This window comes from Pituophis catenifer, unplaced genomic scaffold (genome assembly GCF_029215685.1).
Source record: "Pituophis catenifer annectens isolate HBS135680 unplaced genomic scaffold, rPitCat1.0.hap2 SCAF_3, whole genome shotgun sequence".
NCBI classification, from domain to species: domain Eukaryota; kingdom Metazoa; phylum Chordata; class Lepidosauria; order Squamata; family Colubridae; genus Pituophis; species Pituophis catenifer.
In genome coordinates this window covers 153,857,329-153,872,225 of record NW_027256883.1, presented here as the reverse complement: position 1 = coordinate 153,872,225, position 14,897 = coordinate 153,857,329, and the positions used below count along the sequence as shown (strand labels likewise).

Below are 14,897 nucleotides of genomic sequence, written 5' to 3'. Positions count from 1 at the left end.
AACAATCAAGCTCAGACAGCACCAAAGACCCATCTTTTCAACCCTGAATTACAAATATTCTCCTTTGTTGGCTAAAATGCAGAGTTATTTTGAGAAAAATAAAAAGGGAATGGAGGTGAATTAAAGGAACTAAAATCTCAAGGAGAGTGAGTAGAAGTAAAAATAAAAAAGTGAAGTGATTTATTTAATGTTTTCAGAACCAGCTCAACTTTGCAAATCAGAACAGCGACCATCATCCCTGCCTGTTGGACCTGTGGTAGCATTACTTGGAAATCCTCAGACTCCAACACCAAATAGTACAGGTACACCCCAAGAATCTTCTCTGCCTTATTAAATACGGAACTTTATCTTCAAAGGAGCTTTGTTTATGAAGAGTGCAAGAATAGCTTTGCTAACAAAGCATGTTTTTTACCAATTCCTTTAGATACAGTTATCCATAGCAAAGAATGATGATCCTGCCTTGCTTAAAATATCCTCTGTTCTCTTTGGAGTATGGAATACCATACTTACAATGCTACTGCTTGAAGTGAAAGTTGTTTGATTGTGGCAGGATATAAAATAAATAAATAGCTATCTATCTAATAACTACCCACCTCATCTAATTTAGTGTAAGGGTTTAGAGGAAGAACATTGAGGATCCTTTTATGGTGTGGACAATTATAATGGAAATATATGAAGTTTGCATCTGAGTTATGTACAATTTAAATAATTAATAGCAGTACTTTGAATTTATCTCAGTAATGACTGGATACAATTCTGAACTACATGCTAACATAATATGATTCTATCAGCTAATCCAAATTGTTACAGATGAGAGCAGCTTAATTTTTAAAGTGAACCGCATACTTCTTATAGCATAGTAAAAATTGCTTAGCAAGGCAAATGTTTAGAACTCTTATCTGCTATCACTTTTAGCATTTTGGAATATTCCTTTCCACTCCGTTTATTTTGTGTTCTTTTATACTGTTTATTGGATCCAGAAGCATTTATAGGAATAAATACGTTAGCTTTCTATCCATTATTTTTAAATAAGTGGGTCTGTAAAGGAGAGATATTAATTGCTGTACCTCTGTATTGTTTGTCTTGCTTTACTTGTTTAAATATTTGCATCAACTGTATACTAGTATATTTGATTTGTACTGTTAACATGCTCAAAATATATTCTTAATAGGTGAAAAATTACATTTGTTTATCTATTAAGCAGTCTTTGCAGCTCCCTGATTTTTATTTATTTTCATTATTCTATTTTGATGATCAAACTTAAATTCAGTACATTAGCTTAATTTGAGTCACAGTAAAAAATAATGTATTAAATATCACAAACACTTGGGAATTTATTTGCATGCATAATCTTTACAGGAAGTGGACAGTCGGCACCCAGCAGCAGTTTAACTTCTCCAAGCCACGTCAATCTTTCTCCAAATACAGTTCCAGACTTTTCTTATTCTAGCAGTGAAGATGAATTTTATGATGCTGATGAATTCTATCAGACTAGTTCATCCCCAAAGAGATGTTTGGAGTAAGTGATAAAAAAGTATGCAGACAATTATTTCCTCCTAAGAATTTGCAAAATTACACATACTGTATATCAGTCCCTGAATCTTTTCCATAATGTATTGTGGATAGCTAACTTATGTACAGTCTCTATATGTACACGTAAACAATTTTGGCTCTGAAATTGTCCCTTGCTTATGCAACATTCATACTGTGAAGTAATATTATTGTAGCAATTAACACCTGGGAAGCATCTTTGTTTGCATTTTCAAGATTGGCTTTTTAGCCATGAGCTGATGTATCTTAGGGTATTCTCAGTTCTAAACAATCTAGTATGTCTACAGATGTAGTGGGATAGTCTTTTATAAGAAGGCTTCTTAATTTTTTGGATACAAATTGTGTCATTGTTCAAATTTGCTATACAAATGTAAACTGTTTTTCTTTTCTCTCTGTTCTGTTCCCTACATAGTATATTTACATATTTAAGTTGGCATATATTTAACTTTTTTTCAAGGTATATACATACAGTAGTATGAAAGTTCTTTCAAATTTGATTATATTTCAAATTATCTCAAATATGTTCTATATTCAGCTATAAGAATTTTGTATTTTTTTATAGCCCCTCAGGATCTGGAACAATTCTAACACGTAGCAACACTGGGAGTAGCATGAAACGCCCAGATACAGCAGAGTCCCTCAACTCTTCAGTGTCTAATGGGACAAATGATGCTGGTAAGAGAAATACACAAACTATTTAGGTTCTTAATAACTTCAGTACCAGTTCCAGCATGCTTATATTCTGTATATTTTTAAAATAATTTAAAGATATTTTATTTTCTTCTTGTGTTTTTAAAATGTGGCAAAGAAATTACAGGGATGCATTTATTTTTTTCAGATCTTTTTGATCCTCTTGATGACAGAGATGATGATGTTGAAGGGGAGTCAGTGGAAGAACACAAAAGTGTTATCATGCACCTTTTATCACAAGTTAGGTTAGGAATGGACCTAACAAAGGTGAGAATTCTTTGAATTCTTGGAAACTAATACTCAGAAAAATGTTAAAATATGAGGCATATGAATATAAACTTTTATATGAAATAAAAGTTTACGAACACCTAGGTAGAACTGACAATTATGAAATCAGTTCATAATTGGTTTTTCTGTATTTTAAATTGCGTTTTATTGGTTTGATACCATAAATGAAGTATTTTATTTGGTTTGAGTAAATGCTAATTAAACACAGGATATCTATAAGGCAGTCATACCTAGTAATGTGCCTTGAAACTTAAAGCATAACCTTCATTGAAATTAATCTGATTTTGAAATTTAAATTTGCTAAGTTTTCTCTTTCCTCAGGTGGTTCTTCCAACTTTTATTCTGGAAAGAAGGTCACTCTTAGAAATGTATGCAGATTTCTTTGCGCATCCTGATTTATTTGTGAGGTATTGAATTTCTGATCGTATATTAGTTTTCTACCTTATTACCACATGCAGGTTTAATAATATTTTGTGCTGTATACAAACTTAGTCATATCTATTTCATTGGCTACATTTTTATATAAATACATATATATATATTGTTTAAATATATATTATAAAGCAGTTTGCCTTTCTGGCAACCATAGAAACATTTTTCCATTGGGAATTAAAAATCTTGAGGAAATATTTATATTTAGTTTCAAAGTAAGATCATTTTTTTCTGTTTTCTTTAGCATTAGTGACTACAAAGATCCAAAAGATCGTATGATTCAAGTGGTAAAATGGTACCTCTCAGCTTTCCATGCAGGAAGGAAAGGATCTGTTGCAAAAAAACCTTACAATCCCATCTTGGGAGAAACCTTCCGTTGCCATTGGGTACTGCCAAGTGCTGAACAAGAAGAAAATACGGTTAGTAAAATAGCTATATGTCTGCATGACACTTGTAGCCAGAAGCCATGGAAAGTAAAAGTCTTTGTATCGTATTTGAACAACATAACTGCCAGAAAATAAATCGCAAAAGGTAGCTCATAGCCATGGTGAGAGAAACCCCTTGGCAATGAAATGATACATTGTTATAGAATGTATCCTGTGAATTGTATTTTGTAAACACAGTTCCTACACTAAATGCACCTTTTTTTCCAGTCACCTCTGAATAATTCCCTAATTTGGATTATATTTGAAGTAAGAAAAATTCTGGGTAAATAAGCCATTCAACTTTAAATGTGAATTTGTAGGTATAACATCAAACCATTATGTGTTTTATGCCATTTGTCTTCTGCTCATATTTTTTTCAGAGCCATTATCTGTATTACTGATTATTGAGTTTACATTCAACTTTTTCTTCAAGGAGTTCATAGTAATGTTTGGAGTTGCCCAACCCTCAAACTTTATCATGCTAATGAAATCATTTAGGCTGAAGCGTAGTGATCAGTTTATGGTTAGTGGTTTGAGTAGAGATACATGTTGAATAAAATAAAATAGCATAATTCTAAAACTGACTCTTGGAATTCTTTTCATTTCCCTTACCCTGAGTATTTTCTATATCTGGCTTTTCCTCATAAAGGGTAATGGAGACTGTCAGTAACTTTCCAAGTAGTACTTGATGTAGTATATTTGTAGTCCATTGTAGTCTTATTGAAGATTACATTTTCCATATAATGTTTGTATGTACTCACAGTGAAGAATGCCCATTCTTCACTGTCAGGATAATGTAGAATATAGTCTGGATATGAATTTGCAAATATTTTTCTACTGGGGTCAGTATTTTATTAGAACTTCACAAACTTCTGTACATCTTATGCTGATCATCGGACCTCAAATATATATATATCTTTTCATCATATTTTACTAACAGCAAACTCAACTTTGAAATGTGGTGTCAAGGGAAGAATAATAGAAAACTAGATGGATGAAGAATTAGAAAGAAAACTAACCCCCAACAGGAGCTTTTCCTACTATTAAATTTTATTACTAATTTATTTTATTTTGCACTGTCTACATAAAATGAAAGTGGTAGACTTTCTCATTTTTGAACTACAGGTAGTCCTCAACTTACAACTATTTGTTTAGTGACAATTCAAAGTTACAACAGCACTGAAAAAAGTGACTTATGACCATTTTCCACACTTACAAGTATTGCAGCATCCCCATGGTCATATGATCAAAATTTGGATTGACAGCTGGTTCAAATTTATGATGGTTGCAGTGTCCCAGGGTCACGTGATCACCTTTTGCAACTTTCTGACAAGCAAAGTCAATGGTGAAGCCAGATTCACTTAACAATCATGTTACTAATTTAACAACTGCAGTTATTCATTTAACAACTGTGGCAAGAAAGGTCATAAAATGGGGCAAAATCCACTAAATAACTGTCTCACTTAACAACAGAAATTTTGGGCTCAATTGTGGACGTAAATTGAGGATAACCTGTTTACTTTTTAAAAAACAGTAAATCTATTTTATTAATTTCGTGAAGAGATTATAAGAATACTGCACAAATTCAGTATTTTCGAATAAAGAAGATTCCTTATACATTTAGAGGTTCGAACTCTAAAGATAGCATAATTTACGAATTAGGTTTTTTAAATATTATACATATTAAAATGTATGTTACATACATGTATTATATATATTTGAGGCCTTTGAACTATGGTGCTGGAGAAGACTCCTGCGAGTCCCTTGGACTGCAAGGTGATCAAACCAGTCAGTCGTAGAGATCAACCCGGACTGCTCTTTAGAAGACCAGATCCTGAAGATGAAACTCAAATACTTTGGCCACCTAATGAGAAGGAAGGACTCACTGGAGAAGAGCCCAATGCTGGGAACAATTGAAGGCAAAAGACGAAGGGGATGGCAGAGAATGAGGTGGCTGGATGGAGTCACTGAAGCAGTCGGCATGAGCTTAAGTGGTCTCCGGGGGATGGTAGAGGACAGGAAGGCCTGGAGGAACGTTGTCCATGGGTTCGCGATGGGTCGGACATGACTCTGCAACTAACAACAACAACAATATTATACAATATGCCAATATTGCTCTATTCCAGTTATTTAATTACTATTTTCCTAATAAATATTCTGTGATCTCACTGTTCTCACATTAGGACAGAGGGGTAGGAGACAATAATTTTAAAATCTTAAGTGCTTAAAATCTTCATTTTACATGTAATTCTAAACATGCAAAATACATATTGCCTATATTAAAGCACACTGAAGTGTTGTTTTTTATATTTTCAAAAATCATACTAATGTAGCATTTCTACTTTGAAGGACAACTATTACATTAACCCAAGCCTCCTTTCAGTTCTTCTTAAGGGTTTTTAGGAACTTGGTTACTGACATAAATTTATTTTTTCTATTGTTTAATGTAACTTCAGATCTAGAATATTTGTAAATATCTTATGTGTACAAAAAGAAATCTGTTATCATGCATAGTTTGGAATCTGTTTTGCAGGAGACAATTGCAGATGGACCTGTTCCATGGGTTTCACCAAATAATGTGACATTTGTAGCAGAACAAGTTTCTCACCACCCTCCAAGTAAGTTATTTTGCTTGTAAATTATTTTAAAAACTATTGTTGTTGTTTGCATTTTGAAACTTCAGCCATTTTTTCTCCAGATTTCTTACTGGGAAAGCAAATATGTGTTTTGTGCTTATTTCCAGCACTATAGTTTACCATATTTATTTGTCCTTTTAAGTTTCAGCATTTTATGCAGAATGTTCCAGGCAGAAAATTCAGTTCAATGCTCACATCTGGACCAAATCAAAGTTCTTGGGAATGTCTATTGGTGTTCATAATATAGGCCAGGGTATGTCTATCGTATCTGAATTTTACTTAATCCTGAGTTTTAATTCTATAATTATAAAGTATTTTTGACAAAACATGTGTATTTCTTTTTTCCTAATAGAGATAACCTCTGACTGCTGGTAACAATACTTTTAAGCTACTAATTCTGAGCTTTTTGGTGTTTGTTAGAGGAAATTTTGTGACTTGCGTAGGTTGTAACTTGTTGCTATTTTCTGTCTTTCTGTGCTAATGCAAGAAAATGTGGGTTGTGTAATCCAACCCAGGAACAGGCTATATCTGGTTTTTCCATTACAGATAAACTTAATCAACTATAGCCAATCTTGACACAGTGATGAGAGTTGCAGTCCAGTAGCATCTGGAGACCTATAAATTGCTGTCACATATTAGATTGTCATGGTTGATTCTTATCTTACTGAGCAATGAGAACTACTGACACTGCTTATCTGACATTAACCAAGAGCAAATAGTTAAGTATTCTCTTGCAGTGGTTCCTATAAAAGGATAAACCAGAATTCACATTGCTTTGCTCATTATCATTGACTGCTAACAGATGCAGTTAGTTGTCTGTGGTCAGTTCTGTCCATTTTAATGTTTTCTCTCAGAATAAAAAGTTTGACTTGCTTATTATAATCAAGTATAAGCCACTGGGAGCCATCAAAGTAGTATGTACCAGCATATTGCTCAATCCCTGCTTGCTTAAAATTCAGCTAAAGACTTTTAATCAGACATAATAATTATTTATAGAACATCCAGGTATTACCAGAATTAAAGCTTTGATGATAGTACTGAAAAAAATAATTGATAGTTATCGCAAACTTGATTTTTATTAACCTGATTTTGTTGGCCTTTATTGAAATGCTCTGCAGATTTAATTTTAGCAGGATATTTAAGTTAAAGGATTTCATTTTGAAGAAAAATACTATGGTTCCACTTAAATATGAAAAGCAATAAAATCAAAAGTTAACTTTTTTCTAATACTTACGCTATTGTTTTGCTGTTAAAAATCACTTTCAACTAGGATTTCCAAAGTAGCAATTTGTTTGGTCATTTCTCTAGTCCAGGGATGGCAACCATGTCTGCTCTTTTTTTTAAATGACCTTTGGGGCGGGTAGGGGGCATAAGATCGTCATTATTGGAAAAGGCAAGGCTAAAATTTTTCGCTTGGGGGTGTGAGGCTTAGATTGTATACAAGTAAAATAAAAACATCTCTTTTCAGAGCTAAATATAGCCATTCTGCTTTTGGTAAAAGAGTTGGGGATGACTGGTCTGCAGAAACATAACCTGACAGGTTATTTTTGTTCACCTTATTTTAATCTTTGTTGTTTTTCTTTCTCTCTATAAAAAAAAAGTATGATCCCATGCTGTTGTTTTTTACAGGGTGTGTATCATGCTTAGATTATGATGAACATTACATTTTAACCTTCCCCAATGGCTATGCAAGGCAAGTAATTCTAGTTTTCAGTGATTTTATAAGTGATAAATTGTTTGTCTTCCTAGCTATTGAAAAATCTGAATTGGTTTTTTGACAGATCTATTCTCACAGTGCCATGGATAGAGCTGGGAGGAGAGTGCAACATTAGCTGTTCTAAAACAGGCTATAATGCTAACATAATATTCCACACAAAACCTTTCTATGGGGGGAAGAAGCACAAAGTAACAGCAGAAATATTGTAAGTATATATATATATATATACATATATACATATACATATAAATGGATGGATTTTAAAAATCACACTCATTTCAAAGTTCTGATATAAAAAATATAATAGAACTGCTGGAGACTACTTTTAATATTCCATAATCTGGTGCCCTCAAAATGTGTTAGTACAGCCGTAATGATGATGATGTTATCCATTCAATCAATTCTGACCCTTGATGATTCTGTGGGCAGTCTCTCTTCAGCTTTCGATCTTGCACTATTTCTTCAGTTTTTGTATTCTCTGGCTTGTATCAGCTTTGACAGTGTCCAGCCACTGTGTTCTTTTAGGACCTCATTTCCTTTTACTGCTTACTCTTCCAAACATAATTACTTTCTCCAGTGAATTCCCCCACATGACATGGCCAAAGTAAGTGAGACACAGTTTCATGATTTTACTTTATTGTACCGTACAGTACAGCCATATTAGTTGGAAATAATAATTATATTCAGTCAACTGCAGGGGACCAGTTTAGGAAAAGCAGTTTTAAGGATTTTGACAGATCCCCTCAGGAGGTAGCAGCACCTAACCAAACCTTTTCTGAACATTTCTAGGGTTGGACCCTTAGTAGGGCTGGGGTGGTTAATATTGGAATGGGACTATTGGGCAGTCCTACTACTGTAGGATAGACAGGGATGTTGGAAAAACATCCAACATCCAGAAAATTGTAGGGTTATTGTCAGCGATATCAATAGGAGTCAAGCTTGACTTGAAGTTCTGAAGTGCCATGCTGAGCTAAGCATTGAACTAAATTGACAAGGGAGTGGCCCCTGATTTTAATCCTTCTGTTTTTTTAGTTCACCTAATGATAAAAAATCCATCTGCTCAATTGAAGGAGAATGGAACGGTATCATGTATGCAAAATATGCAACAGGGGTAAAGTATCTTGATTTTTGAATCTTTGGTGAATTCATAGATTAAAATGTTTTGTTGCATTTTCTCTTTTGTATTCCATATGAAAAAGTTTGATTTATTCCAGGAATGTCATTAATTTAATATACCAATTAATCATTCTTCTCCAAAAACTATACAGGTAGTCATTGCTTTATGAGAGTAATTAGGACCAGAATTTCCATCATTAGGCAGTAAGGTCATAAAGTGTAATGTCATGTGACTACATTGCTTAGCGATGGTAATCCCTGATGCTGTCATTAAATGAGCATCAAAGATCTCCTGGGTTCCAACAAGCAGAGTCAATGGGGAAGCCAGCTGGAAGCCGCATGTGGCTTGCAAGCAAGCCTGGGGAGGGGGGAGGGGGAATAGCTGCAGCAATGCTGGGAGTGGTTGGTGTGAATGAGGATGTGTCATGTCACAGGTAGCTGCTGCAGATATGCACAAGCATTATGGAATATGAAATGCTTTCATAGCCAAGCTCCTTGGGGGAAAAGCTGCAAGAGTGTGAGTTGTCCCCATTGCTTTTGCTTGTGGGAAGCTGGCAGGGAAGATTGCAAATGGCAATCGTGACTGTGGAATGCTGCAACTGTTGTTAAGCTCAAGTGCCTGGATTGCCAAGTGCCTGGATCACAATTGTGACCACAGGGGTGGTGGGACAGCCAGAACTTCAAGGACCGCTTGTACCACTTGTTCAGTGCAATGCAACTTTAAACAGTCACTGAACGAAGACTGTTATCCAAGGACTAGCAATATAAGGGAATGCAAAATTAAGCCATTTTCAAGATACAGATAACTGATAGATATGCTTTATGGTTAACATAATTTTAATGAAATCAGTTGCATTATTGGAGAGCAGATATTGGATTACATTCTGTTTTGTCTATATATAAATAAATATAGATATGAGAAATACTGATAAATGTCCTAATGAAAAAACGGATTTAAATTGAATAATGTAAAAACCTAATAGAGATTTTCTTTCTTTAGGAGAATGTAGTCTTTATAGATACCAAGAAAATGCCTATCATTAAGAAGAAAGTAAGAAAACTAGAAGATCAAGAAGAGTATGAATCCCGCTGGTCAGTGTTAATATACTTTTCTTGGTTTGCTACAATAACAGCTTCAAAAAATATTCTCAAAGTACTACTACTCAAGTAGTAGTTTACTTGAACTAAATATAAGTAATGCTAATGAACGTGGGATAAGATAATTTGTTATAGTATTTTGTATGCTGCCTATTTCAAATGGATTATCAGCAGTTCAAATGCATATGTGAAAACTTAAAGAAAATTGAAATGTTTTGTTCAATTATAACAGTACAGTTTGGGCAAAAATTATGTAACTTATGTAAATTTACCTTTCTACCTCTTTTAACGTGACCCACATTCTGAATAATGTATTACAAGTATTCCACAACTTACAACCATTTATTTAACCATTGTTGAAAATTATAATGGCATCAAAAAAAGTGACTTTACTGGTCCTTGTGATTACGACTGTTGCAGCATCCCCATGGTCACTTGACAAAATTTGGGTGCTTGGTAACTGGCATGTATTTACAACAGTTACAGTATCCTGAGGTCATGTGATCACCATTTGTGACCTTCCCAGCCGGCTTCCAACTAAGCAGCTGGATTTGACCACTTAACCAACATGGCAAAGAAGTGAAATCATGCGCAACTCACTTAACAACTGCCTTGCTTAGCAACATAAATTTTGGCCCCAATTGTGGTTGTAAGTCAAAGACTACCTATACACCCTTACCCTCCATCTTATAAAACTAATACACAGGTAGAAGAGCTCATACTGTACAGATCACCCAATTCCACTTTCGCAGAACTGATAAACCAAGAAAAATCACAGGTTACTTTACAAGGTACCTCTCAGACTATACAGAATCAGGACCTGGGTGAATTTGAACGATTTTATCAGCAAAGTGTTTCATAAACATCTCACAGTGGTCTCAGGAAGCTCTTTTTGAATCTCAAATCCCCCAAACGTGTAAATCACCCTAAATATGACCACCAAGGCACACACCACTATTGCAATAAGGGTGGAAGATTGGGAATTCTTTGCCACCCCTATTGTATATATAAGGCTCAAACATGAACCCTATGTCAAGTTCATTTCTAGGCTTCCTCTATTGACATTCCAGGTTTTTTTCTGCCACCTCATCTTCTGGGTCTCCTCAGTGAAATAGAGAGCAATTCAGATTGGTGAGCAGAGTGGTCACCCAGGGTGACCATCTCATCACACTTTCTGGTCACCTATTTTAGAGTTCAAGCAGATATTTGATGAAACTGCCTGACAAATTATTAGGACATCCATGTTTTTAGAAATCCATCAGGTTCCATAATCCAACTTCACACCATTCTCATTGGACCCAGGGATGTCTATGGTAGTGACAAACCTCATTCAGATCAAGAATGATCTAACCACAGTAGTGGACCAAGTGTAACATTTTATAGTTTCAAATCAATTTGATTAGGCTTAATCCCAGCAGTGAAATCTAGTTCTACCCGGCTCGCCGAACCTGTAGCGCTGGCAGTGGGAGACTCCGCCCACCCACCGGGACGTCATTACGTCCCATTTTTTAACCATCTGAGCATGCACAGAAGGTTCTGTGAATGTGCAGAAGAGGCACATGCACGCATAGCGTGCACGCCCTCCCACCCGGGAGCAGACCCGAACCAGTAGCAAAGGTAAGTGGATTTCACCACTGCTTAATCTCATGTAGAATTTGGGAACAAACGTGATGGTTTCATTCTTTCCAAACATGTCTTTCTAGATTATTAAATTATGGGATTTTTTTTGCAACTTGAATATTTTTCTCTCTTTTTTTAAGCCTATGGAAAGATGTAACCTATAATTTAAAGATCAGAGACATTGATGCAGCCACTGACGCTAAGCATAGGCTCGAGGAAAGACAAAGAGCTGAGGCCAAAGCCAGGAAAGAGAAAGAGATTCCATGGGAAACAAGGGTAAGTTTACATTCAGAAAACTTTTCCTGTGTTAAATCCTTTTGCTCCTATGAAATTGTTAATAAGTACTTTTCTTTTACAGCTGTTCCATGAAGATGGAGAATACTGGGTTTATGATGAGCCACTACTCAAGAGACTTGCTGCCAGTAAATATTAAGCAGGCCAGGCCTGTGAAGTTCAAGCCTTGACTTAGTGGCATTAATTGTAATGTTCAAAGGACTCTTCTTTTGGAGAGCCTGTCTCCTTCAATTACAGTTCCTATCTCAGGGATACTGGACTTTCTCATGCAGTGAAATTAAAACAGGAAGAGCCCTGACTGTGTAGCAGTAATTTATATTAGCCTTTCCTGTTTGATCTCCTATGCTTCTAGGAGAATAAAACCAAGGCTCAAACTAGGCATACATATTAAGCATTGCTGTAAAAGGTGCAAAGAGGCATGTGCCTCATACATAGGATTCTTGCATTTACACCATACATTCACATGGCTTCACTTATTTAGAACTTGTTAATTTCTATGTAAATACGAGGACTTCTTTTGCCGGTTTAGAAAACTCAAGATCGCATTTAACAAATAATAATGGTAGTAAAAAAATTGGCATTTGTTTCCCCAAAAAACTCTTTGAAATTTTTAAAAACAGAAATGTAATTATAGATTAACATTTGATTCTTGCAGATGCATCTATAATGCTTCATAAAATGGATTTTCAAAAATATGCATTGTTTTATTTTAGAGGAAATCATTTGCAGTCTAAAACACGTTGCTATAAAGATGTTCAGGACAAGTCAATCCTATTCAGCAGATATTAATTTGGAAAATTCAGTTGCCCATATCATATACTGATTTATATCCTGAATAACACAGAATGAAGACTTAAGGGACCTGTTGCTACTATTTACTGCACATCTGTTTTATCTTAAGGACTTGTGTCCAGACACCAACAAGTGATCACACTGAGGTCTCCGCTATTTTATTCAGATGCTGGTCTGACTTTATTGGTTTGTTCTTTTCCTCAGCCCCAGGATAACACAGTTTAGCTAAAAGTTTAAAAATAAAAAAAATTATCCTTCAATTAAAATGCCCATTCTATTTTAGGAGCCTTCTGATTAAATAGTGAAAAGCTCTTTCCTGTTATGTGTGTTTTCTAGAGAATTCAGATAAAAACAATTGATGGACAATTTTCACACTCTGTATTAAGGCTGCCTTCATCCTTGCGTTATTTTGATTAGAACCAGGCATAGGTGATCAGTTTTACTTACTTAAAAAAACACAGAAAAATTCCAGTTTGTAATTTGGCCTTCTAGATGTTACTGAACTCCAGCTTCCAAATTTCATGCGTACCCAAGCCTAGTGCCAGTGATAGTTGGAGTTGCATTATTTAAACAGTTGGAGAACCACATTGCTTCGCTTCTCCTGTAGATTAAGAGCATGGGCCACAAGCCTGTCAAGAGGGAAATTGTCTAACATTTGAGTTTAACTGGGAAAGTTATATACTAGTACATAATTTATATGTAACATCCCAGAATATTTAATATTATTCTATTACCACTGTATAATTGGATCTGTAGAATCGATAAATATGTCCCAATTTACCATTTTTTCTCCCTCTTCCCCCCTTGTTCCAAAAGCAAAGGACTAAGACTGCAGTACAGGAGGAACAGCTCGTGTTCGTCCCATTTCCACTTTTTAAGTTCTTGAAACTTAAAATCATATGAGTACTAGTAGTACCACTTATATGCCATATTCCATGCAACCAATGTAGATAAGTGATTTCTGCCTTAAAATATGCATTTAATGAATGAATTTGAGGTTCAATGGTACATCCAACTATTTTCCCGGTTTTGGTTTTGTAGGATTACAAAAACCCTAATCCCAATCTCTCTTTTCTTTTTCTTTTTTAAGGAGTAAACTCACCTTCAAAAGAACTAATTTAACATAGTCCTCAAATGTTTTTACCTTAACAATCTCACAAAAAAACAAGAAATTAAGATTTCAATAATTTATTGCACACGTTATTTTAAGAGCACTCATCTTGAACTATCTGATGAAGATGATTCCTAGGTATATTCTTAATATTTTTTTCGTTTGAAGCCAGAAATATTTTTTCTCTAAATTGTTGCAATATAGGCACATTCAGTTTTAAGTAATCTAATAGCATTTTCTGGATAGCAGGTAATATTTTACTTCTGAGAGAGTCTTTAGTCTTTTTTTACCCACAGCTGTTATGGAAGAAGCAGCAGCATTCCAGGCAAAAAGAACCCAGAATAATAATTGCCAATGGGGGACCCATTTACTTTTATGAACAAGTCTATCTTTCTATACATCCATTGTAATATATATTTTCACCAAAAAAAAAAATGCTCTTTCTTATGTATGCTTTGCTGGTTAAAAGACACGCTTGAAATATGTACATTAGTTTGTGAGTAGTCAACTATTTTCCATAAAGCCTGGTAAATTAGAGTCTTAGAAGGAAAGCATACCTCCAGAGTATTTAACTTGTACTACACATTATGGCAGCCCAAGATGAGTTATTTTAATATCTTATGGTATGGGAGAACATTGAGAGCTGATGTATACACTTTGATGTTCTTAATGCAAGTGATGTCAGTCAAAGAAGAAGGGTCCAAGAAGGTTAGTTGAGGTATTTCATTGCTTGAAGGGCTGTGCATATTTGAAAGTGATGGAACTTCTGCATCCCCTTCATGTACACCAAATCCAACCACCTGTAATTTCAAAACACAAAATAGGAGATAAATTCTACAATAGGTGCAATAGTTTCTATTACTGCAGAAAGGGCTAAAACATATTACTTTACGCATGAGTAAGCAACAGATTAATGCTTAAGTTTAAAAATTATAGTTTTACTTTGAATTTGATTAACTAGAGCTACATTAAAATCATGTTTCAGAAGACCCAATTTTCTAGCCCCATGTTCAAAGCCAGGATATGCTGCGCACACAAATAATTTTATATTCATTCTAAATACAATAGCATATTTTATATTATTTCTATTACTATTATTATTTTATATTTTACCTATATATATATGG

At 34.7% G+C, this 14,897-nt stretch overlaps 2 protein-coding genes across 4 annotated transcripts in view; one reads left to right on the top strand and one right to left on the bottom strand.

Annotated features, from left to right (window-relative positions):
* Nucleotides 1-12,560, top strand: part of OSBPL9 (oxysterol binding protein like 9) — a 63,926-nt gene extending 51,366 nt beyond the window's left edge. For all 3 annotated transcript variants that reach the window (XM_070941353.1, XM_070941352.1, XM_070941354.1), the window contains 14 exons: nucleotides 198-302; nucleotides 1,360-1,519; nucleotides 2,114-2,226; nucleotides 2,390-2,508; nucleotides 2,851-2,936; nucleotides 3,206-3,380; nucleotides 5,920-6,004; nucleotides 6,165-6,275; nucleotides 7,652-7,715; nucleotides 7,804-7,944; nucleotides 8,772-8,850; nucleotides 9,856-9,947; nucleotides 11,714-11,849; nucleotides 11,932-12,560. In XM_070941353.1, coding sequence (XP_070797454.1) covers nucleotides 198-302; nucleotides 1,360-1,519; nucleotides 2,114-2,226; nucleotides 2,390-2,508; nucleotides 2,851-2,936; nucleotides 3,206-3,380; nucleotides 5,920-6,004; nucleotides 6,165-6,275; nucleotides 7,652-7,715; nucleotides 7,804-7,944; nucleotides 8,772-8,850; nucleotides 9,856-9,947; nucleotides 11,714-11,849; nucleotides 11,932-12,006 — 1,541 coding nt within the window. In that variant the 3' untranslated portion in view covers nucleotides 12,007-12,560. The remainder of the gene's footprint in view (nucleotides 1-197; nucleotides 303-1,359; nucleotides 1,520-2,113; nucleotides 2,227-2,389; nucleotides 2,509-2,850; nucleotides 2,937-3,205; nucleotides 3,381-5,919; nucleotides 6,005-6,164; nucleotides 6,276-7,651; nucleotides 7,716-7,803; nucleotides 7,945-8,771; nucleotides 8,851-9,855; nucleotides 9,948-11,713; nucleotides 11,850-11,931) is intronic.
* Nucleotides 12,561-13,831: 1,271 nt separating this feature from the next.
* The window catches only part of NRDC (nardilysin convertase), a 28,594-nt gene continuing 27,528 nt past the window's right edge, over nucleotides 13,832-14,897 (bottom strand). The window contains exon 31 of the mRNA XM_070941349.1: nucleotides 13,832-14,570. Coding sequence (XP_070797450.1) covers nucleotides 14,376-14,570 — 195 coding nt within the window. The 3' untranslated portion in view covers nucleotides 13,832-14,375. The remainder of the gene's footprint in view (nucleotides 14,571-14,897) is intronic.